At 40.4% G+C, this 27,727-nt stretch overlaps 4 protein-coding genes and 1 non-coding gene across 8 annotated transcripts; 2 read left to right on the forward strand and 3 right to left on the reverse strand.

Moving 5' to 3' along the window:
• Nucleotides 1-36: 36 nt before the first annotated feature.
• Nucleotides 37-14,610, reverse strand: ttll3 (tubulin tyrosine ligase-like family, member 3). Of its 2 annotated transcripts, XM_028002029.1 has the most exons (14): nucleotides 7,441-7,584; nucleotides 6,898-7,042; nucleotides 5,963-6,048; nucleotides 5,743-5,884; nucleotides 5,613-5,668; nucleotides 5,397-5,525; nucleotides 5,165-5,279; nucleotides 4,946-5,050; nucleotides 4,307-4,499; nucleotides 4,043-4,191; nucleotides 3,721-3,964; nucleotides 1,712-1,971; nucleotides 646-821; nucleotides 37-559 (listed from the first exon to the last, which is right to left on the reverse strand). In XM_028002029.1, the coding sequence occupies exons 1-14, from the start codon at nucleotides 7,567-7,569 to the stop codon at nucleotides 119-121; spliced, it is 2,370 nt and encodes a 789-aa protein (XP_027857830.1). In that variant the 5' UTR covers nucleotides 7,570-7,584; the 3' UTR covers nucleotides 37-118. The 2 variants fall into 2 exon arrangements, with proteins under 2 accessions (XP_027857830.1, XP_027857831.1); XM_028002030.1 differs by lacking the exons at nucleotides 6,898-7,042; nucleotides 7,441-7,584 and adding an exon at nucleotides 14,606-14,610 and having other exon boundaries at nucleotides 5,963-6,037.
• Nucleotides 8,746-12,438, forward strand: hmces (5-hydroxymethylcytosine binding, ES cell specific). The gene is made up of 7 exons (XM_028002035.1): nucleotides 8,746-8,868; nucleotides 8,959-9,179; nucleotides 9,916-10,059; nucleotides 10,143-10,358; nucleotides 10,493-10,641; nucleotides 11,387-11,579; nucleotides 12,233-12,438. Exons 2-7 carry the CDS (start codon nucleotides 8,991-8,993, stop codon nucleotides 12,422-12,424), a joined length of 1,083 nt encoding a protein of 360 aa, XP_027857836.1. The 5' UTR covers nucleotides 8,746-8,868; nucleotides 8,959-8,990; the 3' UTR covers nucleotides 12,425-12,438.
• Nucleotides 12,572-20,362, reverse strand: rab7a (RAB7a, member RAS oncogene family). Of its 2 annotated transcripts, none has more exons than XM_028002036.1 (6): nucleotides 20,214-20,362; nucleotides 16,228-16,290; nucleotides 15,961-16,087; nucleotides 15,662-15,880; nucleotides 14,153-14,281; nucleotides 12,572-14,056 (listed from the first exon to the last, which is right to left on the reverse strand). In XM_028002036.1, the coding sequence occupies exons 2-6, from the start codon at nucleotides 16,278-16,280 to the stop codon at nucleotides 13,961-13,963; spliced, it is 624 nt and encodes a 207-aa protein (XP_027857837.1). In that variant the 5' UTR covers nucleotides 16,281-16,290; nucleotides 20,214-20,362; the 3' UTR covers nucleotides 12,572-13,960. The 2 variants fall into 2 exon arrangements, with proteins under 2 accessions (XP_027857837.1, XP_027857838.1); XM_028002037.1 differs by lacking the exon at nucleotides 20,214-20,362 and adding an exon at nucleotides 19,946-19,964.
• Nucleotides 20,363-21,634: 1,272 nt separating this feature from the next.
• trnaf-gaa (transfer RNA phenylalanine (anticodon GAA)) lies at nucleotides 21,635-21,707 on the reverse strand. Its single transcript has one exon. It is a non-coding gene; the product is annotated as a tRNA-Phe (tRNA).
• A 213-nt stretch (nucleotides 21,708-21,920) lies between these two features.
• On the forward strand, nucleotides 21,921-27,333 carry rpn1 (ribophorin I). 2 transcript variants are annotated; one of them, XM_028003293.1, is made up of 11 exons: nucleotides 21,921-22,285; nucleotides 23,292-23,356; nucleotides 24,047-24,353; nucleotides 24,447-24,656; nucleotides 24,889-25,081; nucleotides 25,176-25,275; nucleotides 25,388-25,526; nucleotides 25,810-25,929; nucleotides 26,094-26,339; nucleotides 26,420-26,641; nucleotides 26,732-27,333. In XM_028003293.1, the coding sequence occupies exons 1-10, from the start codon at nucleotides 22,046-22,048 to the stop codon at nucleotides 26,600-26,602; spliced, it is 1,803 nt and encodes a 600-aa protein (XP_027859094.1). In that variant the 5' UTR covers nucleotides 21,921-22,045; the 3' UTR covers nucleotides 26,603-26,641; nucleotides 26,732-27,333. The 2 variants fall into 2 exon arrangements, with proteins under 2 accessions (XP_027859094.1, XP_027859093.1); XM_028003292.1 differs by having other exon boundaries at nucleotides 26,420-27,333.
• The last annotated feature ends 394 nt before the right edge of the window (nucleotides 27,334-27,727 follow it).

Genomic DNA, 27,727 nt, shown 5'->3' on the forward strand with positions numbered 1-27,727 from the left:
AGATTCAGGTTAGTAGCATTTAAATAAAACACGTAATGCATGCCAAATCCCAGATTTTATTTTAAGGGAAATAAAATCCCTTAATGGAAGATATTTTAGGCACTTGTGGGGCTGCTGGCTATTTTACTGGGCTGTTTGGATGGGCCATCACCATGCGCAAAGAAGCTTGCTTTTTCTCTATTGCTGTTGGCAGAACTTTTGATACCTCTGCATGTTTCTTTGACAAATGCTCAAAGTTAGAGCCTCCATCAACTGAAAGAACTGTCACTGGCAGATGAAATGCGACTCTGGAGATTGATGGTTCAGAAGGAAGAGCAGGAGATAGTGTTGCTTCGCTGTTGTTGGTCTTGTTCTCTTGTGCCTTTTGAATAACCTTGGGCAGAGGCTTATCCTTCTCTGGTGCAGGCTCCTTTTCTTTGACTGCACCACACCGTTTTGAAGACGGCAATTGGGAAGATTTCAGTGGAGGAAGAAGACACTGAAATCTTCTTGAGTGTTTAACAGCAATGCCCTCAACAACCAGGTTGATTCCTATATATAGTGGGACTCCTACCGCCGCCTGCAGATGAGGAATGACATCTGGAAGACCGCTGACACACACAAACAGAACTGATTATGCATATTATGCTTTGACCTCAATCTTACCTGCCTATATATGAGCTGAAAGTCCCCAGTGTTTGCGGAACGGTCCACTCTGCGGTCCAGGACCACTCGTAATGTGTCCTCCTGCACAGCAGTGCAGAGCTGGGCGGTCACACAGGTTGAGGGTGCCATTGTGGGGCTAGCGTTGATTTCTATTAACCATGGGTGCAGGCTGAAGTCTAGTCAAAACACAAGCAAAACTGTTTATTGGGATGTAAATTTTAATAGGCATTGTGTGGCATGCAAACATAGTTGGATACAAAACATCTATAATATTAAGGCCACATGCTTTAAATTGTGTCTGCTACCAAAATAGCCTTGAATTGTGGAGATTCTACTAGACTTCCAAAGTTGTGCTGTAATATATAGTCCTAAGATGACAGAGGTCAACATGTGCACCACCTCATCAGCAGTTTGAGCTATAGTAGCTCACCTGTTGGATCAGACCATTGTGCTAAACTAGGTGCGATACAAAGACGCAATATTTTTCAGCCATATCAATGCACTTTTAAGAGTCATGTGATCAACAGCCGATGTTACTACTGGCAAAAATGACAAAGAAGATGACAGGAAGTAGTAGGAGGATGATGGATTGTTTTTGGGTGGAAGGGGGTTTTGGACAATGTGCAGCTCACAACATTGTACAGTTCATAAAAAGTTGTATGTCATTCAAGTGTTGAATCCATAGTTTTTCTGTTAGTGCTGGGCCATTTAACTGACATGGTAAATGGCCTGTACTTGTACAACTCACACGCTGATAGTAGCAAGCTACTGGACTGTAGTCTGGGGGAGTCTGACAGGAGTGAGGCGCCACAGGGCTCTGTGACCACCAGAAGTGTCTTTACCAAGGCACAATGACAGAAGCGGACAGACCAACGACTGCGGGACGAACTCTTACCATCGTCACCGCTATTGTCCCATCAACACATCAAAGCTGAGTAAGCTGCTTTAATTCTTTATACAAAAACAACTTTGTAACTCCCAAAAGGAGCAGAATTAGGTTTGTGTTTCAGGAGAAATGCTACCTTGCTGTCTTGTTATCTGTAAACATAAATCAAGTGCATCATACCTAACATAAAATCAGCGCCATAAAGCTCAAATGTGTTCTTGCGTGACTCTATCAGATCCTGTGCTGTCAGCAGTGCCTGGATCACGGCTGTCTTCATTCCTGGGACTACAACAGTCTCCCAAAGAGCTTCCTTGCCCTGGCTGGCCAGAAAGGCCTTGAACTGGTCATCCAACCACATGTTGTGTGCTGGAATGCAGCGATGGCGTTGATGAGAGGGCCTCAGGTGCTTCTGGATGGAGTTATTGCACAAGTGCACCGAGCTGAAGAAAGAAAAGAGAAATCAGGTGAAAAGGGATCCGGGACAAAATGAACCCAAACAGTGGCAAGAACACAAAGCTACGCCGGGGTTTGTAAACCGCTAAAGGCCTTGTACAAATGTAGCCGGGTTTAAAATCTGAAAAGTGCAGCATACATTTGGATTCAGGGCCTCTGAGTGTGAACCTTATTACTACAGTAAGTCTTTTGGTGCACACTAACCACTGAACACTTGAGTTTTGTACATGCCCAACTGGATTTAGATCTTTTATTTACTTATTTATTTTTTTGGCATTTTCTTTCTTCGAAATTTGCTGAAATCCACGCATCGTTTTTCTTCCACTTCACATTGATGCCTTATTTTTGCATTGATTTATTAAATCCCTTTTAAATACATGAAAACACTGCGGTCAGAATGTGAACAATGTAATAAAAAAAAATATATTTTTTGTGTGGACAAAATGCCACACAAAACAGGTATAAAGTGTATCTGTTTTCCCAGATATACGGCTACATGTGGACTAGGCCTAATTCTTAGACTCAATGAAAATGACTTATATCATTTCAGACATAAACATGGATAACAAGGCATAAGGTGTCCTTTGTATTCTTAAAATAATTCACAAATCCTTACAAATCATAATTACTTAGACTACATTCATGCACAGTCTGAGACATTATAGACAGCTTCAGTGTGTGACCTGAAGCTGTGTGTGACAGCTTCAGGTCACACACAGGTGCACACTAACCACTGAACACTTGAGTTTTGTACATGCCCAACTGGATTTAGATCTTTTATTTACTTATTTATTTTTTTGGCATTTTCTTTCTTCGAAATTTGCTGAAATCCACGCATCGTTTTTCTTCCACTTCACATTGATGCCTTATTTTTGCATTGATTTATTAAATCCCTTTTAAATACATGAAAACACTGCGGTCAGAATGTGAACAATGTAATAAAAAAAAATATATTTTTTGTGTGGACAAAATGCCACACAAAACAGGTATAAAGTGTATCTGTTTTCCCAGATATACGGCTACATGTGGACTAGGCCTAATTCTTAGACTCAATGAAAATGACTTATATCATTTCAGACATAAACATGAATAACAAGGCATAAGGTGTCCTTTGTATTCTTAAAATAATTCACAAATCCTTACAAATCATAATTACTTAGACTACATTCATGCACAGTCTGAGACATTATAGAACTTCAATGATTTTTATTTTGAAGAAAATCAGGGGGATTAATGATTTGACTCTCTTACAATCTGCCGAATCGTGTAAAACCTTCTACTGAGTTAGAAATACAGTTTCAAACGTGATTCCTATGTGATACATTGTGTTGATCTATTACTGAAAGGTTCAAAGGAAATTCCAAAAAGAAAACACAAACTGACTACACCACTGTTTCTGATTTCTGATGATGTGTCTCTTTCTACACATGAGCAGGTTTCTCTGCTCCCTGTGGAATCCATGAAAGTTCAGATGTGATTAGGTTAAAGTTTCAGAAGCTGTTTTTAGTCCAATTTGAATTTTGCTGCTGCAGATGTCACAGATAATAACCCACCCTTAAATATACCATTTGGTGAAACAGCTTCAGGTCACACACAGATGCAAACCCAAATGTCCCTCCAATAGTGATGGGCAAAGGAGACGCACCGTTTTCTGAATTTTACTTCCTGTTTCTCTATTTCAAAATGAACCACTGACGCATAGTTTGTTTCCCCCAGTATTGAATTTACTGTCTTACCTGTCGAGTGTGTCTAATGAGTACGGCTGGGTGGAAAAGCGCAAATAGCACTTTTTGTAGAACCACACAGTCAGAGGGTTCCAGTCAGTGACCAGAAACCACTGGCGCACGTCAAACTTGGTGTCGTGGACCAGAAAGGGTTTCTCTATGTACTTTTGCACCACCCACTTGCTCTCCTTGATAAAGGTTGAGTCCATGTTCACTAGCCTGAGGATCTGATCAAGACGCTTTTCACATTTGATACCTTGAAGACAAATTCAACAGATCAGACGGGACGTTTCAAATACGATGTGGCTCTGTCTGACGGTTTCCGGCGTCCTACCTCTGCCCCTGGACTTTGCTCCGGGTTTGATGATCCAGATGTTTTGTGTGCCGTCTATGCCCAGCTGTGGGCAAACCTTCTCAAGTTTCTGCAGCATGGCCTTGCAGGAGCTAACGAAATTTCCACTTCTCTCGATTTGCGCTCTGCCACTGCGGAGGAAGCAGAGGAGGAAAAAAAGCACTGTAGAGATCCTGAAAGGCACGTTTTCCCCGACAAACAAAAAAAATAAATAAATAAAATGTCTCAAGCCTGATGAACACTCACTGAGCAACAAGATAATAACTGTTAAGAAACCCTTCCCACTGTTCCTGTGTCAGTGTCTGTGGTGTTTCCAGGCTTTTGTCGATGTCTCCGTGCTCCAGACTCTCCAGGTATTCCTGGCATACTTTGAGCGCAGTAGTAACCGTTTCGGAAGGGACCAGTGGTTTACAGTGGAGTTTGCTCTGTTTCTTCTGCCCTGAATGTGGGGGGAGAAACTGAATCTTCAGGCGGAAGATTAGGTCAGTGCCTTGCAAAATGTGAGCTGAACCCTTAAGCCTTTTCAAAATGTCACTTTACAACACCCAAACCTGTGTATGATTGAGATTGTACGTGGAACATCAACAACAAAGTTGTGCATTATCTTGCGGTGGAAGGAGAAGACTGCACTGTTTTCAAAACAGCCTTAGATTGGTTTAGATCAACACATAATCGTGTTCGATTTCATAAATTGGCAATGTATAAAACCAATAATGTTTGCACCTATAATTGCAATAAAAAGGTGGTTGTCTGCGTATTAATTTTCTTCCAACTCACTATCATATGCTATCTTGTATAGCATAAAATCCCAATAAAACACATTGAAGCTTGTAGTTTGTAATGTGACAAAATGTAAAAGTGTTCACAGCGATCAACGGATCATACATTGAACATCCTGAAAGTTCTGACATATTTCGTTCCACTGAATGTGCTGGTCCTTTTCCACAACGTATTTCAGTAAACTGGTGCACGCAGTCCGCCTGTAGTCCTCTGCAGATAACACCACAGAAAGATAAGTCTACGTGAACAAATTTAGACCGATATATGGGAAAATACATGGTCAGAATAATCGATTGTTAGCTCGAACGCAAAACCAGATCTGACCAATGAAAGCGTGCTTCTCGTCGCGGGCTGCGAGTTTGTAACAGCGGGGGAAGAAGCTGTCTGGGTCAGCCGAGTCAAACCAGTGGAGTTTCCTTAAGTTCACACACAACCCCGCCTGTTGGAGTAAAAAGGCTGGTGATGAAGGTGAGCGTGAAGGGCAGAGGTGGAAAGAGTACAAAAATAACGTACTCGAGTAAAAAGAACAGAAAGAAAAAACGTGTTGTAAATCTACCTTTGTGGTGAAACTGCCTGCCTTAGCAAAATGATTGACAATCTGCTCTTTCTGCAAGCTGTTTGTGCAGATTGCGTCTCTACGGTTCGTCCAGTAGAAATAAACCATCTCGTTCCGCACAAGACGAGACTAAAAAAACAAAAAAAGGAAAATAATTTTATGGGTTGAACCACTCAGGTAAGTTTTGCTACTTTTAGCGACCAATTCTGCATTTACCATGAGACTGTGCAGCCTATCTGGCTCCTTTTCTTTTTCAGTTTCCTCTGAGTTGTCTGAGGAGAAGGCCCAACATTTCAAACAACAATTCACCACAAAAGGACGATTCGATCAGATGCTTTCAGCTCACCTTCTTCCGCATCATTCGATCTGCTGTCACTGTTCTGACGCTGCTGGACCTGCTGCGGCATGCGTTGTTCAATCCAGCCCCTGGCCCTCAAAGCTGCCCTGATGACAGGATACGGGCCCTGGATGGCGAATATCTTGTGCATCTGAAACAGCGGGATCAAAAGTTGTGGTTCCCTTCTCGGAGCAATGAGAGTTTTGGTCTCGAAGAAGCCGCGGCTGACCTTAACTGCTTTCTCCACCAAACTCTTGGCTAACTTCACACTGCTTGGGTTGAGATCGGATAAGCCCACTCTGATCTCAGGAGGAACTGTCGACACACAAACACGCACTTATTTTTTTTGTAGAATTTTGGACAAAGATCTGACGGTGCAAAGCCAGCCAGAAAATACTAACAGTTTTGCTAGTTAAAGGCAAGAAATCTCCATAAGTAATTTCGGCGATAGAAAATGTGTTCATGCTGGATAATATTTCTGAAGACCTAAGGCTTGGAGCAAAAAAAAAAAAAAGATGAATTAGTAATTCACAGCTTCTACGTTCAAACATTTGACTCCATGTCCTGCTCAGGACCATATTATTAATTCAGAACTGTTGATCCATAATCTGTTGATTGGAGGTGTAAAAACCAAGTAATTTAAAATCTAATGTTTCGAGTTGAAAAAGGTTCTTGTAGTAATACACACCAGAACAAAGTAATTTATCATTTTAAGGTGAATGGTGTTTGACTTTGTTTTGTTTTTTTTCAGGAATAAAATCTGAAAAGTGCAGCATACATTTGGATTCAGGGCCTCTGAGTGTGAACCTTATTACTACAGTAAGTCTTTTGGTGCACACTAACCACTGAACACTTGAGTTTTGTACATGCCCAACTGGATTTAGATCTTTTATTTACTTATTTATTTTTTTGGCATTTTCTTTCTTCGAAATTTGCTGAAATCCACGCATCGTTTTTCTTCCACTTCACATTGATGCCTTATTTTTGCATTGATTTATTAAATCCCTTTTAAATACATGAAAACACTGCGGTCAGAATGTGAACAATGTAATAAAAAAAAATATATTTTTATTTCTCAGAGTTTTGCATTCTGAATATCAGTCACAAAAAAGATTAAATGGCGATCATTTTTTTGCTCGCTCGACATTTAGGTTGTTCACTTACTGCATGGACACGGTAAACTGTACTCCCTGCCATCCTGCAGTTTCTCTAGGCTCAGGATTACAGCCTTGGCAGAGTCGGTGGCCTTCTTCCCCAGGGAAACCATTTCATGTGTTTCATTAGTTCCCACTGTCTCGCAGCTTTGGAACTGAAACAGACGGCATAAAGGTGAGCAACCACGTGAAGATAAAACGTTTCCGCAAACACAATAACACATATTTGTACGTTTTAAACTGCTTTGTTGGGGGACAGCTTGGCTTGGCCCCACTCAACATATTTCAAGTGTATGAAACTTTCATTGAGCTACCGTAATAAAAAGAAAGCAAACCTAATTACCAATGTGTTTACGAGACTTTTGTTATGTATTTATTCTTTTTTTTTTTTACATAAGCTATGAAACCGTCAGGGCTTCCTTAAATTGTCTGTTAAAACAGACCACATGCTGAGCCGCTTCTAAACTTCTTCTGTAAAAACTGCTACAAACTCCAGCTGCCGTGGAGCGGTTTGTTTATCAAACACTTATTAGTTCATAGATGTTCCTCTCACCTGCTCTATTAACCTTGTACCGAGTTTCACCACAGGAATCCCCGATGCGCCGGTGTTAACTTGTTTAACGTTACTATGGCAACCTCCTTTACAGTTACTCTCTAGACATGGCGACGAGGAGCTGTCCATTGTTTAAAAAGTAAAGAAAAGCCTTAAATCATTAAACGGAATTCATTCTTTCTGATTAGACGAAATATTAATAGAAAGCAAATAAATGAGGTTTTTAAAACAATCATAGAAATATATAAATATAAGTAAAATAACAAAATCCGGCCATTTTCTGTTGGAAAAAAGAGTGAAGGAAGCGAATGCCTGTTTATTCCTAATACTATTTATTTCATCCTACATGTATACACAGAAATATTAACACGTATTAATTCATTCTACCTATTAATTTACACATATAAAATACATTTTTCGTATTCAGGTGCGATCACTAATTTACAATATTACTAAAAAGTTTATTTTTTATTAATTTATTAATACAGAAGCATTTTATACATTCAGTACTCGCATTGGATTTCATAAAACTTTCTACTCCGCTTTATGAAAATCATGAGTGTATATAATTGATTTACAGTTTATAAATGCTTATATCTGTATTGATAATTCCCCCGTTGTGGTGTTAAAGCACTGGTGAAGGGATTTGATTAAAAGTATAATGACAAAAAACAATTTTGGTGTAAAAACATTTTTTTGTCATATTTTTTAAATATTTTTTTATGGGTTCAAATCATATATTTTTCAGGTTTCTATATTATTTACTGCTTTTATTATAATAAAAATAAAAGAAATATATTCAATTATGAGTTTTGATTTGTTTAATACACTGTTAATATTACCCAACTCCCTCACTAACCCTAACCCTAACCCTAAACAAGATACCAGATAATTACTGGTAAATTATATACAAATTATAATTGTGTATATAATATGCTATATAATATACATTATAATTATATTATATAATATATATTATATTATAATATATAAATATATTGTGGGAGTTAGCAGAAGAAGCCACATATTGTAATCTGACATCATAAATGGTTTCGGATATTATATTTATATTTAATATTTTTATATATTAATATTATTTATTGCAGCAGTTTTTCTTCAAAGTGCACAATTTAAGCGTCATTCGATGGTAATTGTCCCGAAGTCGTCATATATATGAAGGACCTCCATAGGTTACGGCCGGTTATAGTGCTGTACGGTAGGCTCATAAATTCCCATAGCAACCAGAAGCGGAGGGTTTACGAAACCCTGATGTGGCTTACAGCCGCCATATTGGATCCGGGGCGGGGAGAGTGCTCTGACAGCTTCAGTGTCCTGCCCAGATAAATCCGCGCACTATTTCTAAACACACAGTAACTCCCAGCAAATTGAGTTTGACATTTATCATTATACGTCAGTACTGAAAAACTGATAAGTTTTTTTAAAGGGTCTTAATAGGCCGCGAGAAAGACCTTTTGTTTAAAAAAAGTCACTCGTTTTTTTTAAATTTGGCTAATTTAGCTAAGAAGCAAAGCCAGCTTTAGCTTTCTGAGATGTGTGGAAGAACTGCGTGCACCCTAGCTCCGGACGAGGTGAGCCGAGCCTGCTCGTACAGAAACCGGGGCGGACAGCGGAGACAGCCCCGCTGGAGGGACGGAGACGCGGACAAATACAGACCCTCCTACAACAAGAGTCCCCAGTCCATGAGTCCGGTTCTGGTGTCGCAGAGACATTTCGACAAGGTGACTTCAGCTTTAGTGAAAGTGGATATTCGTGTAGCGTTTGCACTTGCGCTAAACGTTACACGGACTTTTTCTAACAAGCTGGCCCATTGTTTCCCTCAGCTGAACGGTACCGAGTCAGATAACTTTTGGTTCCCACCTTTAAATGATTCCGAGCCTGCGCTTTTTACCTCACTTTATTTGAGTTTTAAAAAAAAGTTGAATAGACTGCGTTTTGTGATAATTTATTGTTTGCAAATTCTGTAAAAATTTTAATCAAGTTGTATATAAGTAGCTTCTGAGCTTTTTTCCCAAAGCATATTTGAATAAGTAGTGCATCTGAAGGAACGTTTGCTTGAAAGTTTTAGTTTTAGATATAATGTGTCCAGAAATATTACTGTCCTTTGGATTTTTGAGTACTTTGTTGTGTTTTATTTATATTTTATGTGGTACACCATCACAAAGTGGTGGATAATTGAAAAATGTGAAGAAAAAAATAAATAAACGTTGAACTAAAAAAGTGACATGCATTCAACTCACTTGAGTTGAATACATCTAGAGATATATGTATGTATTTTTATAAGCATTCCTCTTTTCAAATTAGCTCAAGCTCTGTCAGTATCTGTCCAGACATTTCTTTCATCTCTCAATTGCATTTAGATCTGAACAATAATAATAATATATGCTTTGAGTATGCTAAGCCGTCCCGATGGTGAGGGCTGTCCTACTAAGAGGTGCTGATTTATGTCCTCCCTAGGCTGCTCCTGTGGATGAATGTGTTTTGGCCTCAATGCGTTGGGGTCTCATACCCGCCTGGTTCAAGGAGAGTGACCCCAGCAAGATGCAGTACAGCACCAGCAACTGCCGCAGCGAAAACATTCTTGAGAAAAAGTCCTACAAGGTGTGCACTTCAGTGGAAGTCATCCTTTTCTGTGTTTTGTCGTCCTTCCGTTTTAAGCTTGCCACCCTGACCTCTTTTCAAAGGACCCCCTGCTGAAGGGACAGCGCTGCGTCATCATGGCTGATGGATTTTACGAGTGGCGGAGGGTGGACAAGGAGAAGCAGCCTTTCTTCATCTACTTTCCTCAGAAAAATGGCCCGAGCCAGGAGCGGAAAGAGGACCAGCAGCAGGACGTCACGTCTTCAACTCGCAATACAGTCATGTCAGAGAGAGGGGAAATCTCGCATGACCTGGCAGAGGTTTGCATTATCTTCTGTTGGAATAAGAGTACTTCAAATTATTTATCTATCTAGAACAAAATTGCAGAAATCGTTGGAAACCATAGTGTGAGGCAGATGGGTTTTCATTTTGGAAACAAAATGTAATTTGAAAGGAAAGTGAAGCTGAGTGGAGCGGGTGGAGGTTGCTGACGATGGCCGGAGTGTTTGACTGCTGGACACCACCAGGCGGTGGAGAAGCTCTTTACTCCTACAGCGTTATCACTGTGAACGCTTCCCCGAATCTCCAAAGCATTCACGACAGGTTAGTAGTGGCTGCAGTTTTTCTCTTTTTTTGTATGCAACAAAAAGAAAGGTTCCTACACTGTCTTGAAACGTAAACAAAATGTTTTGTTTAGTGTTTTGAGGAACAAAAATGATAGAATAGTGGATAGAAAATTATTTGGGTTTCAGAGTCTTCTCCATTTTATTTAAAAAAAAATGGAAGATTTGGATTTCTATAAAAGAAGTAAGATACTTGTTTTCTGTACACAGCAGTGTTTTCACTTAAAACAAACTTAAGTTTAAAAATATAGTTAGAAATGTACTTTAAAGAATCAAATCATATATTAATTAATGCTTGATAAGTTGCTATTATCTAAACCTGTGGGATCTTTGGTATTGGTATAAGCTTTCAAATGACAGATAAGGAGTTGAGTTTTCTTCGTCATCATATTTAAAGGTGCACGCTCTCTGATTGGATTTTATACCGGATCAGGGACCCGGACCTTTCTATTCCCATCACTATACATCATTGTTTTTTTACACAAGACGATTTATTTTTTGATTTTACAGATATGTTGAAAATTCGGTAACCAAAATCACTTATTGTTAGAGACGCATGACATATTGGCATCAACATCGGTATCGGCCGATGTTAGTAATGACTTTTTTTTTTACATATTCTAATCAATTCATTAAGAAAAAACTATATATTAATGGAAATTTTAATTGTATTACCCGGATAATAAAATTTAAACAACTACGTGTTTTATTTATTTTTTTGTTAGGATGCCAGCCATCCTGGATGGAGAAGACGAAGTGAGAAGATGGCTCGATTTTGGGGAGGTGAGATCTCTGGACGCCATCAAGCTGCTTCAGTCCAAGGACGTTTTGACTTTTCATCCCGTCTCGTCTTTTGTCAACAACTCACGCAACAACTCCCCAGAGTGCCTCCAACCGGTGGATCTCGACCGCAAAAAGGTAGCAATACCAACAAGTGACTGTCTTTCAATAACAGCCATACAGTCAGACAAGTGCATCTCAGTAAATGAAACTATTATTAAAAAGTGAATTCATCTGTTATTCAATTCAAAGTGAAACATATGTATTATATGGATGAGCAACATATTCCAGTATATACATGTGCTTATTTTTGCAGTTTTAATATCACCTAAGACCTGTTAGATAAAAGTATTTTTAAAATTGAAAGACGATGTTTTAGCCAACATAATCATGGGGAGACGGCTGATCAGACCCAAGAGTGCAGACAAACTGAAGGGCGTTATTGGAGCAATCTTCGTCTGTCATGCACTTTTTCCATCCAAGCCACGCCTCTTTGGTGCAATAATTCATGCAAAACAAGAGCTTGGAGTGAAATTAATGCAACACTGGATGGGAATAAATCCTGTGACATTTGCAGAAAGGTTTTGAAACAATACCACAGGGAGCGCGAACCAACAAAGTAGTGTGACACTTCTTTTTGGTCTCACCAAAAAAAAGAAGTACATAGACCATCTTTCCTGGCTGACATGTTTGCACCAAAACACTTTTTATATCTTGTAAAACATCTAGAGAAATTTGAATTTCGAGAACTTCTTTTCCCCATCAGACTGATTTGCCTCTTGGTCTTTCAGGCGATCAAAGCCACAGCTAGCAGTAAGGTGATGATGAGCTGGCTGTCGAGCGGCAGCCCGGCTAAAAGGAAGGAGCCCGAAGCGAAAGAGACCAAAGGAGAGAAAGACAGCGAGGCTAAGAGTCGATGCAAGCCCGCTGGAGGACTGCAGCTGTGGCTTCAGGGAGCCAATAAGAAACCGAGAACAAAATAAACACAAGAAATGTAGCTGCGTACTGTTAAGAAATCATTTCAGTCTTAATTTTTGTAGATGAAAATGTTTGTACATTTCTTATGTTGATGCCATTTATGTTTTTTGATTGCCCAGGATTTAATAATAAATACCAAGAACTCTTTACGCTTAAGTCAAGATTTTTTATTATCCATATTACTTGAAACGCAAAGACATTTTGAAACAATGTAGATGTTGTGCATTACCATATTATAATAATGATGAATGCCAAAGACTTCCATGTTTCTTTTTAAGAGTCAGAGTTACAGTATGTGTGCTATTTTAGACTCTACGATGAATTTCTAGCTCTCAGTATAGTACAAACCAACAGTTAAAGATCCAATCAGTTAAAATAAGATGAGAAGCACTTAAACTGTTTGCCACCACAGGCGAGTTGGCAGTCGGATATGGAGATTTACAACAGCTTTCTTTGCCTTCCCTAAATCATGATTGAGAAATTCGCAATTATACACAAAGTCTTGTAAAAGAAACATATTTAATAATAGGAGTTATTTCAGAAAAAAAAAAAAAAAGATCTCCTCCCGGTTTATCTGACATGCTGTATTGATGCAGCTGGTTCCCATGTCAAATGGTGTGAGAACGGTACAAGATTACAAGATGAACCTTCATTTTCCCAACAGAGGAGCAACGCTTAGACCAAAAGTCCCAACCTAAGCTACAATCACCTTTATTGTGTGGCTCGAAATGAGTCGTCTCCATAAATTTAAGCTACTGGGTATGACAGCATGGTTGTGATGGAAAATAACTGTACATATTTGTCAGATTGACCCCTCCCGCCCCCTTTAATTCTCAATTATATGCAAATTTTTTAAAAGTCAGCCACCATTATTTTCATCTAATTCACCTGTTTAGTTTCACACAAAAGCCCTGCTGAAGTAGGGAGATTTCTTTTATGCGGTCCAGGCTGTACATGCCACCGTAACAAGTATTAGGGAAAATACGGAGCAGCAGTGTTTCCTCTGTTCGTGCAGCAGTGGTGGACTGAGAGAAAATAACCACCACAATTACAGACATTTTGATTATTAAAAAAAACAAACAATATTTGTCCAACTCAGAAACTCAAAATACATACAGAAGTAATGCTTTGATTTCCCACTTTAAGTATCAAAATACAAGCAGTTGGGAGCACACTGGGAGTGAAAGCAGGAAATACGTGAAACGGAAGGAAATTCAGCCCCAAACCACCAAGGACGAGTAAGAGGGGCAAAGACTGGGGAGGAAACAAGCTTCAAACAAATAAACACCTAACTTTTTTCCTTAAAGTGTTCTTTGGACTAAAAGACTATTTTATAGAAAATGTATTTTGTATATATATATTTATATAAGGAGGTGGGTGCAGCATGTTTGTGTGTAGTAATATACTCTTATGAGCGGGGACGCTGCTTGTATGTTGGACGTCAGGGCGTAACACAGTGGGGCCACGGGGCAGGGGATAAATAGACAAGGCAAGACAGGGTGATGCAGGCGATGACGAGCCCCTGATGATCCTCAGAGGCCTCAGCAGCTGCAGGTCTCTGCTGAAGGCTTGGCTCGCTCGTTCCTGTCCAGCTTTATTGGCTCGGGGAACTCGTTGTACAACTCCACTTCGGTTTCCTGAGATCAGAGCCAGAGCGAGTGGAGGGAACATTAACTAAACTTCAACAACAACAAAAAGCTGATGCTTCAAAATCACAGTCACGGTCCTGATACCTGTTTAAGAGCGTTGCGTGCGATAGTCTGGAAAGCCTGCTCGACGTTGATTGCCTCCTTGGCGCTGGTTTCAAAATACGGGATGTTGTTCTTGCTCTGACACCAAATCTGTGCCCGTTTGGTTGGTACCTGAAAACAGGAGACAATATTATTGTCTAAAAAAAAAAAAGAGGCTGGTGATTGATCTATTGGAACGCCAAAAATCTGATCTTTATGTGATCAGTGAACGTACCACACCAGGCCACACGAGCTACAATCAGGGTTTCTGCAGGTTCCACCAACTCAAATTTAAGACTTTAAAACCATTATGAATGGAATTTAAGACAAATATCTTCGCAGAAATGTTGTCTACCCAACTGACGATAGAGTTGCACGTTACCCTTGATACTCACAAAAAAAGCTAGCTAGATAGCAAGGGCATATTAGCCATGAGTTACCGTTAGCCTCAACCACCTCGAGTCACAGAGAGCAATAAAGAAGCTAACTGAAAAGTACAGCTAGACAAAAAAAATGATACAAATATACAAGGTTAAATAGTTAATACTGTCTACCAATTTTTAATAGTCAGGCCTTAAATGTCAAGTCAAAATTTAAGACCTGTGATTAGGTTAACTTATTTTTTGTAATGTTTTCAAGACATTTTAAGTCCTTAATTTTAGATACATGACTTTAAGACTTTTTAAGGATGTGCGGACTCCTGTGGCCCCTGTATTGTACAGGAGTCCTGTACTGTACAATACTCCTCGCTGTGGACAGGGCTACTGAAAGAAATTTTTTTATTCATTTAGGGTTCATAAATACCCTCTCCGTCAACATGTGCGCTAAGACGCTCGTGTTGGGTTTACACCTGTGCAGCAGCAAAGAAGACCTGCTACTGCTGCTGTGCAGAGCTACGCAGGTGTGTTTTAGAATCATGGCAGCAAACCAGTAAAACTCAAAGAACTTTGCACAATTTTCCCCCCCAAACTAATACCGACTGAGTTGAGTAATGCTGTTGGATACAGGTAATGTTAGCTAAAAGATGACTAGCTAATACCAATACAGCTCGTTAAGCTGTATACCGATGTTGGTTACATTCACTTGAGTAACTTTCTTTGAAAAAAAGGTACTTATAAAAGTAGCTTTACTTCACTGTATCTTTTTCTTTTACTTGAGTAATGTTATTATTGCTACGTAGATTCATGCGTTGCCCCACCCTGCTAAACTTGCCTGGAGCAGGGGCTGCTGGCTAGGGAATGTTTGGAACAATTGGTAACAAAGCAAACAGACCCAGAAGAGATTATAGCAGCTACAATGAAGCCTGAACTCATAACAGCAGAACTTTCTCTGTCCGATCTTGGAACATGCTGGATTTGGAAATCTTTCTGTGCCAATTAAAGGCTACAAATCTTTGAGAGATGTTCCTCCTGTCATGTACTTTTCCAACATACCCCAATGCACTTTTAAGTAACTAATTTTAATCAAATATTGTAGCCTAGAAATATTTCTATAGTGAAAACATCATTTAACCTGTCTGTTCTCCAGGTCAATCTTGTTGCCCAGCACCACAAAAGGGAAATTCTCTGGGTCTCGTGGGCTGGCCTGGATCAAGAACTCGTCTCTCCAGCTGTCTAGGGTCTTGAAGGTGTTGGGTGCGGTCACATCGAACACCAGCACACAGCAGTCTGCTCCACGGTAGAAAGCTACACCCAAAGACTGGAACCTCTCCTGACCCGCTGTGTCCCAAATCTGAAAGGGAGAACAGTTACGGTTTCTTAAAGCTTGTATGCACCAAACAGATGTAGAGAGTCAGAAGTCCTCTTCAATACCTGCATTGTGACAAGTCTGTCATCCACCATGACTTCTTTCGTCAGGAAATCGGCGCCAATCGTGGCTTTGTACTGGTTGCTGAACTTCTTATTCACATACTGGTTCATTAGTGAGGTCTTCCCAACTCTACAACAAAACAAATATGAAGCCCATATTAAAAACATTAGGAAAAGAAAAGTCACCATAATGCTAGGATTGCTGAAACCATTTTCAGTCGCTAGGAGAGTCGTTTTTAGAACCAACGTAAATCTGCAACAACTACTTACCCAGAGTCTCCAAGGATGATGACTTTGAGTAGAACTTTCTTCCTTGATGTCATGATTTCACAGCTGCGAAGACAAAAAAAATTAGAGGAAAAATAAAAACAAGAGAAGTAATTGGAGTTCCTACATGTTCTCCTTGACAAAGTTTTGACTTTTCAGTCTTACTCCAAAGTTAGTTCATTTTTGATCTTGGGATGGATTGAGAGACAGTTGGATGTTAATAACAAAGATTTTCAACATTTCATTAAATTCAGTAAACCAAGCCATAGACTGCTGCATTACTCCAAAAGTGAGCATTAACTGTAGTGGAGGATGGCGTGTGTGCGTATGTACCACAGAGGTCGCGCTAGACTTTTTTGTTCTCCGACATTTTGACCGACAGCATAAAAAAGAAATTGGTCATGTACTATTTTTACCCGTCAAATTACAATCATATTAACATTAGGCTGTTTAGCCATGTGGTTTAGTTAATATTCACCTAGTTGAACCGTGAATCCAGATCCCACCACACATAAAGCAGATGAACGCATCTACGGTAACTTTTTCTTTGTAGTGACAAAGATCACTGACTGTGGCCCCAATACCTTATATTAAATTAAATTAAATGACTCCACTTAAATTACCAGCACTTCACCCGCTGGGGTCTGAACGCACAGCCTCACAAATTCCTCCTGGTCGCATCTGCAGAGAAATCTGCACTAGTTCATCAGTCAGTTGGATCTGTCTGATCCAAACCGATCAATTGAACTGTTTGATATTTTTTTTCTTTTTTTTCCCTGTGCGTGGTCCGGGCGTGCGCTTTTATGAGGATTGTTTAGCGTGGTTTCGCCTCCCCGAAACACAGATGTTACATCTGCTGCCCTTCTGAGCGCCGATCTACTTCTGGGTGTAGGAGGGTCATGTCTTCCTGCTCCATTTCTTAAAACCACAGAGTGAGTTAAGTTTAATTCTTCGCAGCGGCAGAGCCGCGTCCGCATTGGTTATAAAGCGTACTGTTCATGTTACAGTCTAATTAATTTCTGCGTCTTTATTTATTCCCTCAAGATAAACTGCCTGCTCCTCTGTTTAGAATATAAATGGATTAACACAACATTGCATTCTCTTTAGTTTTCTCTGGTCTGTAATGGAGACTTGAATTAAACGCGCCATTTCTACCAAAGGTTTGGTCTTCTGAACCAGACGCTCCAAAGCGTCCGGTCCATAACTCTTCAACACGCTGTCAGCTCCCGGTCAGAAGGACGCATTTAGCTCAGCGTCCATGAGATGATATTCAGAAAGGATTTTTTATTAATTGATTTTAGTTGCCTCTGTGATGAACTCTTTGCTTAAAGCCTATAATGTCTGCCCATGTGCACCAATCAGGGGTGTTAATTATAACTTGTCAAATGACGGACGGGCTTCAAATTTTCTGGTCGTTTAAAAAAATAACTTGTCAAATAAAGATCTTGAACAGTAATATTACGCAATCGTCATATACTGTGCTGCCCAAACTTGAACACAGGCCGTCAGCGTTTGGATTTGGGCCAAACACTGTACCTCTTTAAAAAAATTTCTGGAAATACAAATGTAAGTAAACACACACACTTTAGCCGTATTACTAACATGATGCTAAAAATATCCGAGCAACAGACTGGACTGGAAATACAAAGAAAGCATTAACTGGAAACACTGAAACAACCCATGATAATATATCAAGGTTCATACAGACACAGAGAGCAAAGGTTTCCCCACCAAAAGCAAGAAAAAAAAACTACAAGTGAAACCTAAAACAATGCGTAGCTCTACAAGACTCTGGTCCTTGAACAATGAAGTATCTGTCTCAGACCTCTTCAGCTCTACTCCAGGAAAAACAACCGCAAGAGACTTTAATGTTAGATTAAAGTTAAGAACAGATACCAAGGTGCATTAATGGGATTCATTTAGTAAACTGTTCTTCCACTTTGTGTTGTAATCAAAATGAACTCTGTCAAAAAAATTCAAAGCTGATTTCTTTCTGTGTTTAGTCCTTAGAAAAAACTAAGCTCTGAATCAGCAGGTTAGACCAAAAAATAAATAAAAATAAAAAACAGAAACTGACATCTCTAAAAAGTACAACAAATCCTCATTTATTGCAGTACTGTTGTTTTCCAGTTATGATAACTGGAAACCTTTAGTAATAAAAAAAAAAAGGTATAAATAATTACAATACGATGTTGATGGTTATTCTGATTGTGTGTTGGACACTTTTGACAAATAGCACAGACACAAACTATTTCATACCTGTAGCTTTCTAAAAAAAACACCTGATGATGAATAGTACGTGAAACAACAGGAACACAAAGCAACTCAAATTTTAAGTGAAATTTTTCAGCATTTTAATGTAATAACACTGATATATTGTAATAAGAAATGCACTGAGATCAGGTCTTTCCCAGCCAAAGATTCATGTATCAGATGGTTTTCTTTGAGATTTCACCTGCAGATTCATATATCTCTCCTAACATAAACCATAAAAAATAATAGTAGTTTTGAATCAACCAGAAAAAGTACAAATTACAAGATAATCCATACTTATCAAAGCATGCATTTCTCTTTTTCCTATTTATTTATTTGATAAAACGTGCTTATTCTGATCTCTGACTGTCTGACATTGACAGGTTCAGACAGAACTGTAATCACATCCACTTAGACAAACACAGCGGCTCATGCCAAACAATACTGTAAAATATGTAAAAAATTTTGTATCACTAAAATTAGAACGCCCCTAGAGCAAGATGATTTGTTTTAATAAGTCCGGTAAATCAAATGCAACCATTAAAGCTGCGTTTAATGTTTCATTTTAAATGTAATCCATAACCTCCCCAACTTACAATACACCTAACTTTTATAGTAAAATCCTCCAATCATGGCAGAGGGGCTGCTTTGGTAGCAGAGCCTCAGGAAGACATTACAGAAGACTTCTGACTTCAGTCTAGCCCTGTTGCGCAATAATAACCTCCCCATAAAGCTGTAATTCTCAAAGTCCAAACTCCATTACTCTATTATTACAGTGGGGTTAAAGCTATCACTGCTATCAGGTGACGCAGTCAGATAACAAGCCCAGAGGAGTCACGGATTCCCAACAACCAGTGTCCTAAACTTTGATGTACTAAAAGTTGCCCGCGCACAGCCAGAAGGCAAAACTAGCACACTGCTATCTTTGCAGCTCGCATAATCTGAACCCCATGACACAGTGTCAGGAACTGATCACATGGCTTTAAACACACGACCGAAGGAACCATGACTTGGCAGGCTGCGTTAGCACAACAAGCGCTGTTGACTGGAACATAATGGGTTACAACCGGCATCATTCACAACTGACCTGTTTGGTTCAATGCGTTTTTCTTATGCTGATCCACCTCACCGTGTATCTAAAGGTTATAAACGCGGGAATGTAAGACTTGCAACACACTTTCAGATAGTTGCCACTGTAAACAACAGACAAAGCTACACGGTAAGGGAAGCAAATGAGCAGAAAAAGAAACACCATAAAAGCTTCTAACCGGCTCTATCACACATATGTAAAGAAATCTGCTTGAAACTATTTCATGGTCGGTTTTACAACACGACAAAAACCATCTAGTAAACAATTAGGTAACATACCGCTGGCTAAAGGAGGGGAATGTTAATATTTATGATCATTAGAAAACTACAGCAATGATATATTGTCAGTAATAAACAGATTGAGTCACTACAAACCAACCTGGGCGACGAGCCGTCAGATTAAAAGACGATTTTTAATTATTTTTTTTCCCAAGAAATCAAAGGTGGACTTTTTGTTTCGCCTGTGATGGAAGACCTAGCTTAACGCGCAGGACGGCTAACAGCGCCGACAAAATGTGACACAAAACACGTTTAGAGCGACGACAGCTGTCCGAAAGTTAGGCTCTCCACTAAGTCCGCACGATAAAATCAATACTGTCAATGTCGGAGTAAAATGACTAAATGTGACGGGCGATTTAGGCACTCACTTTTCCTGTCAGGCTAAGCGGCTAGCTGCTAGCTGAACGGAGCTCTCTTCTTCACTTCCTCCAAAACAAGCTGCGCTCGTGAGGTCTGACGTCACGCGCTGCTCACGCCTTGTTGCACAAGAGCCAATAGAATACGCGCATGTTGCGAGCAAATCACATGGCCAGACTCAATGACTGATTTATTTCCCTTAAAAAGAAAACCTATCAATTATTAGCAAGTTAAACAAATCTCTAAAAATTTGTAGAAAAATTAGAAAAGAATATAAAAATGTTTTAATGTATCTAGAACGTTGGTGTAAACTGTGTAGGCCAGGGTGCCGTCTAAAACCCTTTACAGCCTAAATAAAACTTGTTCAGAGCCGCAAATGTTACATAACATTTTGGGAAATAATCATAATTTTTGAAAAAGTATCTCATGTAGAAAACTTGGTGTCATTTTTGAAGACCTACTATTTTATTTATATTTCTAAGAGACACATAAATCTTTTGCAATTTTTTTTTTTATGTCTACCAATCTATGGGATTGATTGTGGGTTTTTTGAAACCCATACTTTCCAGCATAATGACAAGAAAAACAGATTTAAAAGAAACAATGGTGGTGCGTTTAGTGTCAAAAATAGAACAGAATAGAATAGAATAGAAATAACCTTCACTGAGATGGCTGAAGCCAGGACCTCCATAACACATGGATACAAAATGTTTGGGACATTCATTTGATGGAAGAAATCACATATTCCTCAAGGCTTCAAAAAAACAGTTGTTAATATAAGGTGGAGCTCTGTCATACCGTTATTATTTCAGTGACACAATTACAGGATTGCCCTTTTGCACTTGTGTGTTCTCTTGGGTCGGTCTAACATACCATGGTGTGGACGACCTTAACTCAGGGGGGATTTATGTTTTGTATTTATTTTATTTTATTTTGCTGTTATCTGTCTGTTGATTCCGTTCTGTTGTTTTGTAATCATTATTACATTTGTTAAGAACACCTACTGTCTCATCTCCTGCTGCCAAGTTATAATGCAGATGATAAATGTCAGTAAGAGACAGAAGAATGTAACTATGAACATGTGTTGTTAAAAAATAAATAAAAATAAAGTAAAAAAAAATAATAATAATAATCTTCACTGCCCCTCAGTTTGGGCAGTGAAGATTAATAACAGTTATGGCGTCAAGTTATTAATAATAACTGTTAGTACTGTTAATAACTGTTACTTCTTTAATAACCGTGACAGTTCCAACTGTAGATTGCAACTTGTAGTATTGGCTAGGTCATAAACATAGTAATAAGTTGAAAGCAATAGCAGTGTTGGACATTATGTAGACCATAGGGCGCATTCTATATGAATAAGCCACATGTTATTAGATTTAACTGAAAGTTTGCTGAACTCTCATGGGGAAAAAATATGATCCACCATCCCTGCCGAAACCCGGGATCGAACCAGGGACCTTTAGATCTTCAGTCTAACGCTCTCCCAACTGAGCTATTTCGGCGCGGGTTAAAGGACTTCACGCACAGCGGTTTTCATAAAAGAAAAATACGTCTGTGTGGAATTCTGTTTGTGAATGTTTTTTTCATATTATAAAATACGCATGATGTCACTCTCTGGCGATGTAGTAGGCTTATCTGAAACGTTATCTGGTTTATGTACTCCTAACTCCCGGCACGCTGTTGAGTGCGCAGTGACGCCATCACGTTCGACTGAGTGAAGCGTCATCCTTTCTGATGTCGAGAGCGGCGCGGCGGCCTTTTTTTTCAGCTGCGCTCCGTTTCCCACTGCAAACCTTCTACTCCAGCTTCAGCATTTTAGTTCTTATTTCCCCCATTAACGATGACACGAAGGTCGGCGTTCGTGGCAGCGTGCTTGCTGTTTGTGGCCGCTTTGAGCTCGGAGGTTTCAGCGGACGGTTTGGTGAATGAGGATGTGAAGAGGACGGTGGACCTGAGCACTCATCTGGCTAAGATCACCGCGGAGATCGTGCTGTCCAACCATGGGCAGTCCTCCGTCCAGAGCTTTATACTGGCCGTAGATGCAGACCTGGCACCTCACATGGCGTATATTGGAGCTTCGGTGAGTCCAGCGTCTGTTAAAGAAACAGTACCGACACCGCATCACGTCACCCGCCAGCTAGCGTTAGCTTGTGATCTTTTGTAAGCCCAGATCGCTGGCATCAGAAACCGCCACAAAAGCAGCTCGCTACTGTTTTATTTTTTAGGTTTCAACTGCATAAGTATGCACTCATATCGTGGAATTGTGTGTTTTTTTTAATAGCAGGCATGAAAGCAAAGCAAAAAGACGACCTTGTTTGGTTGTTATTCTGCAAGCTAGGAAGTCAGTTCACCATAAACAGCGAGTGGTTGCAAATGTTAACAGTTGTGTATCAATAAATGCATGACATTTACATCAGTTCACAGACTGTGGTGTAATAACTAAACCCCGAGAGAATCAATGGAAGCCGAAGAGGCTAACAATGCTAGCAGATAGCCTCCAACTTCCGCGGGGCTCCACGCTCTGTCAGTGGCTGAATGACACGTATGCGCTGGGCAGGTCACTTCCGTGTGTGACTCCGCACGGCTCTGCCCCCTTTTCCTGTGAATCACTGTCACGATAACTAATTTTGCTGGACGATGAATTGTGCCAGAAGTTATTGCGGTGAACGATAATACTGTTGTTTTGAGGCCATTTTCAAGTAATATAATCGTAACGGTATAATAATGCAAGAACAATTTCTCAAAGATCAGTGAATTTTAAATTCTAATGAATATTTAATACGGGAGCTCTAAGACATTTTATTATCCAAAAATTAATAAGCCAAACAACAAATAAAATTAATTATAAAGTCTCTGCAAACAGTTGAGACCAACGCACAGAAGCAGACTGAAGACCGTTGCCACCCAGGTTTTGGCAGAAAGAGAAAAACAGTAAATCATGAATATGGAATTTATTAAGCTTGTTTTAGTTCATTGATTTATTGTTTATTTCGACAGGCCTACTTGCAAGGCTCTGTTTTCTGACTGGACACCGTGACATCAAGCTTGACGTTTGCTCATGTTTTATATCTTAACTGTTGTTGCAGGTGAAGGGCGACGAAGAGGAGGATGGCATACTTGAACTTCAGCAGACATCAATCCAGGGACAAAGGTGATTTGATCTCCTGAACTGCAAGTGTTCTCCATTGTTTTCCGTTGTAATTAAAATACCAAGTCAATTGATTACAATCCTTATCAAAAAGATTGGATTATCAATTTCAAATATTTCAAATGAAAACAGAATAAGATGATCCTATCACTATGCTTGACTGTGTTTTTAAATATGAACATCTTACCTTGACTCCTGTAAACATTGCTACTGTCATTGTGACCAAATGTCTCAGGTTTTTTTTTATTTCATTTTTTTATGTTGAGTATAAAGCTCTTCTCCAGAAGGCATTCCGGTTGTTCACTGGCCCCAACCTCAAGCTTAATGAAAGTCTGTGGATTATGGAAGGAAATGATACATTTCAATGAGCTTTTTGTTTTAGAAAAAGGTCAAATTGGTCCATAAGATGCGGTTAATATGGTTCCAAATGTTTTATGGCTGCAAAATACACGGTTTTGAGGTGCAACTTGGTTTTTAAAATTTTCTCAGTGGGGGTTGCATCAATAATTTTGAACCTGTGTGTATAACTTTACCTATATGCAGATTGGAGAAAATTCAGAGTAAATTCAAACTTCCACATCAGATGTTTCATTAAAAGTACAAAAAAAAAAAAAGGATTGAAATTCATGATGACTGAAAGCAAGCTTCGGCCTGATAACTAATCCAAATTTTTCTTCTTCTGTCTCGTGTCAGAGGGGAGTTCTACAAAGTGCTGCTGCCCTCGACTCTGGCCGCCGGTGCTCAGCTGAAAGTGAAGACCGAGATGATGTTTAGCCACGTCCTGAAGCCGTTCCCCACGCAGATCACCCAGGCGGAGCGTCAGCTGGTGGTTTTCCAGGGCAACCACTATCTGTACTCCCCGTATCCCACCCGCAGCCAGACCACCCGCGTCCGTCTGGCCTCGAAGACGGCGGAGAGCTACACCAAGCTGGGCAACCCCAGCAAGACCGACGAGATCATCGAGTACGGACCTTTCCGCGACGTCGCTCCGTTCAGCGAGGTATGGCTTCGCCCACATTTGGTCAGCTCGCCATAAAGGTGCCAGCAATGCCGTGCGACTTAGGTTTGGTTTTTGTTTTTTTCCACCCGTCAGGATGCGTTGAAGATCCATTATGAAAACAACACACCCTTCCTCACCATCACCAGCATCACGCGCATCATTGAGGTGTCTCACTGGGGGAACATTGCCGTTGAGGAAACCATCGATCTGAGGCACACAGGAGCCATTTTGAAGGGCCCTTTCTCGCGTTACGACTACCAGCGTCAGTCGGACAGCGGCATCTCCTCTGTCAAATCCTTCAAGGTATAAATACCAACATACAACAAAAGAAAATCCTTCAAACATCAACACCTGAAAAGCTCAGGCCTTTCTACTGGACATAAAGTCAAAACAATGTAGGGCTGATCTGGTGATTTTTTTTTATTTTTATTTATTCTTTTTTAGATTGAAAACCATCTGATTTGATTCTCTGTTTCTCTTATTTTCTCTGGTTTGTTGATGACATAAGGTGACTCCCATCTTTTCTCCCCCGCAGACCATCCTTCCTGCCTCGGCTCAAGACGTCTACTACCGGGATGAGATCGGCAACATCTCCACCTCCCACCTGCAGGTTCTGGATGACTCTGTGGAAGTGGAGGTCAGACCGCGGTTCCCCCTGTTTGGAGGCTGGAAGACTCACTACATCATCGGCTACAATCTGCCCAGCTACGAATACCTCTACACCCTCGGTGAGTTCTGGAAATACTTAGTCACTTTTTCTGCATAAAATTGAGATGCTAACTGGTTTTCTTTGGGGGGGGTTTGCATCATTTTCCATTCTAGGCGACCAGTATGCACTGAAAATGAGATTAGTTGACCATGTTTATGATGACCAGGTCATCGATTACATGACTGTGAAGATTGTTCTGCCAGAAGGCGCAAAGTAAGTATTTATTTATCCCTCCTCCCCAGAGTCAAATCTGTCCGGTAGGTTGATAAGATGAAAATGAAACTTTGGCCAACGTTAATGGGTTTTTTTGTTTTGTACAAATCAGAAACATCCACGTGGACACACCTTACAAAATTGACCGCATGCCAAACCAGCTGCACTACACGTACCTGGACACGTTTGGCAGACCGGTGTTGGTAGCTACTAAGAACAACCTGGTGGAGCAGCATATTCAGGACTTTGTGGTAAGATGATGGGCACAGTTGAATTAGTGATTAGCGGGGTCGGGGGGGTTCTGTTGTAGACGAAAACCATCCATTTTTAGCTGTACCTTGACTTGATGCATGTAACAACCATGAAATAAAGGAATGTTAAAGTAGCTGTAGTGTTTGCCGCCCTAACAAATCTAGAATAAGATGTGAGTGGTTGTACCCTAACCTTACCCCTTTGAACGTGTAATTATTCACGTTCAAAAACATGGTTATCCACCAGTCTGATTAACTCGCCGTTCCCTCTTATCATCTGCAGGTTCATTATACCTTCAACAAGATCCTGATGCTGCAGGAGCCTCTGTTGGTGGTCGGGGCCTTCTACATACTCTTCTTCACTGTGATCATCTACGTACGGCTGGACTTTGCCATCACAAAGGTATAAAAGACCGAATGTCATCACGAGTTATGTTTGTGTAATTTCTTCGTTTGCTTTGTTCATTTTACTGTTCTGAAGATTCGAGGCATCGCCATACGGCATTTGCCGCTCCTAACAGCTGAATAAAAGCCGCATCATTCCAGCCGTGTCTGTCGTTTGTTCAGGATCCAGCGGCCGAGGTGCGGATGAAGGTGGCCTCCATCACGGAGCAGGTGCTCACTCTGGTCAACAGGCGTCTGGGTCTGTACCGCCACATGGACGAGGTGGTGAACCGCTATAAACAGTCCCGCGACACGGGCGCGCTCAACAGCGGCCGCAAGACCCTGGAGGCCGACCACCGCACCCTGACCAGCGAAATCAGCTCGCTGCAGGCCCGCCTCAAGACGGAGGGCTCCGACCTGGCCGAGAAGGTGCGCGGGTCGGCTGTTGAGAATTGGGAAGACCGTTGAACCACCGCGTCGCTCACCAGACTGTGCTCTTTTTTTTTCAGGTTGGAGAGATTCAGAAGCTGGACGGCCAGGTGAAGGACCTGGTGTGCCGCTCCTGTTCGGAGGCGGAGCGGCTGGTGGGTGGTAAGGTCAAGAAGGAGACTTACATTGAGAGCGAGAAGAGTCTGACCGGCAGGAGACAAGAGTTCATCAGCCGCATCGACAGCCTGCTGGACGCCCTCTAAGCTTCACACCCACCAACATGCTGCTTTCATCAAGTATTGGTATGAAAATGACATGAAATGTGACATATTTTACGTTTGTTTTTTTGTTGTTGTTGATTTTTTTTTTTTTTTTACCATCATTGCATCCAGACATGGACTATCAACATCTCGTTTTATGGAAGTGATGAGTTTATCTGGACATGTACCTCTGTGCCTGGTGATAAACTTGTGGTTCACTGTTTGCTCGGGTTCGGAGCAGCTACATAACGATGTTTGTTTCTGATCCTCTTTTCTTTTTTTCTTTTTTTTTTTGAGCTAGCCCTTAATCTCTGTTCCACTTGCCTCAGATTTCATGTTCTGGTCTTTCCCTCTGAAGCATGCATGGTTTAAGGTTTTTGAAATGGCCTCACATCTTTACTCACATACTGTATTCTGAAGCTAAAGATTGTAAGTGTTGAAGAGGATGCTTTTTGTTCTATGCTGACCTCAGCTGCAGTCTTTGCCCCCGGACTGGTGTTTTAAAATTTGAAGCTCTGAATCTGCATCAAGGCCAGCGCTCGTTTTGGATGTTCCCGACTCATATTTTCTACATTTTGTATGATTTACTTTTTTCTTTTTTTTCCCACTCTTTGAGATTAAAGACTAAAGGAGATTAGATTGCGCGGAAGACGAGACATGGAAGCTTTTATTTTGTGAAGGGGGCATTGATATGGATCTCGGTTAAATTTGGAAATAAAGTTTGGAGAAACTCATCTTTGTCTGCTTTTTTTATTCTTTCTAGAAACACAGTACCCTTCATTCACCACAAGAGGGCATACTGGTGCAAAGAGCCGCCTTTCTGAAAAGCTAAAAACCGTCTTTGAAATGTCAGTTTCATATTTTTATTCTTTAACATCTTCAAACAAGATTAATCCACATTTTTGTGGCGGCTTCTGGCTCTCATGGTGAATGAAGTTCCTGCAACTTTCTAACTCCAACCCCACCAAATAGTTTGGTGAAAACTGGGGTGAGGACAAGTGCAAAGAGGGTCAGCTGAAGGTCAAAGCTTTCCCTCCAAGGTCACCGGAGGTCCCGACAGGTCATTTCCTGCTCCATAATAACAGCCCGGCTTCTCTCACAATGACGGCGCTCACGCATTGTGTGCGC

The sequence above is a fragment of the Xiphophorus couchianus genome, chromosome 20, assembly GCF_001444195.1.
Source record: "Xiphophorus couchianus chromosome 20, X_couchianus-1.0, whole genome shotgun sequence".
Classification (NCBI taxonomy): Eukaryota; Metazoa; Chordata; class Actinopteri; order Cyprinodontiformes; family Poeciliidae; genus Xiphophorus; species Xiphophorus couchianus.

Excerpts from the sequence above, each read along its gene's own strand:
- ttll3 (XM_028002029.1), bottom strand. The coding sequence starts at position 7,569 with ATGGACAGCTCCTCGTCGCCATGTCTAGAGAGTAACTGTAAAGGAGGT. Across the intron at positions 5,669-5,742 it reads ATCGAATGATGCGGAAGAAG|ACAACTCAGAGGAAACTGAA; the intron begins GTGAGCTGAAAG and ends CCTTCTCCTCAG. Across the intron at positions 822-1,711 it reads TGGCGCTGATTTTATGTTAG|ACTTCAGCCTGCACCCATGG; the intron begins GTATGATGCACT and ends TGTTTTGACTAG.
- hmces (XM_028002035.1), top strand. The coding sequence starts at position 8,991 with ATGTGTGGAAGAACTGCGTGCACCCTAGCTCCGGACGAGGTGAGCCGA. Across the intron at positions 10,642-11,386 it reads CTCCAAAGCATTCACGACAG|GATGCCAGCCATCCTGGATG; the intron begins GTTAGTAGTGGC and ends TTTTTTTGTTAG. Across the intron at positions 11,580-12,232 it reads TGGATCTCGACCGCAAAAAG|GCGATCAAAGCCACAGCTAG; the intron begins GTAGCAATACCA and ends TTGGTCTTTCAG.
- rab7a (XM_028002036.1), bottom strand. The coding sequence starts at position 16,280 with ATGACATCAAGGAAGAAAGTTCTACTCAAAGTCATCATCCTTGGAGAC. Across the intron at positions 16,088-16,227 it reads ATCATCCTTGGAGACTCTGG|AGTTGGGAAGACCTCACTAA; the intron begins GTAAGTAGTTGT and ends GTTTTGTTGTAG. Across the intron at positions 14,282-15,661 it reads TTGACCTGGAGAACAGACAG|GTACCAACCAAACGGGCACA; the intron begins GTTAAATGATGT and ends TCCTGTTTTCAG.
- rpn1 (XM_028003292.1), top strand. The coding sequence starts at position 22,046 with ATGACACGAAGGTCGGCGTTCGTGGCAGCGTGCTTGCTGTTTGTGGCC. Across the intron at positions 24,657-24,888 it reads CCTCTGTCAAATCCTTCAAG|ACCATCCTTCCTGCCTCGGC; the intron begins GTATAAATACCA and ends TCTCCCCCGCAG. Across the intron at positions 25,082-25,175 it reads CGAATACCTCTACACCCTCG|GCGACCAGTATGCACTGAAA; the intron begins GTGAGTTCTGGA and ends TTTCCATTCTAG.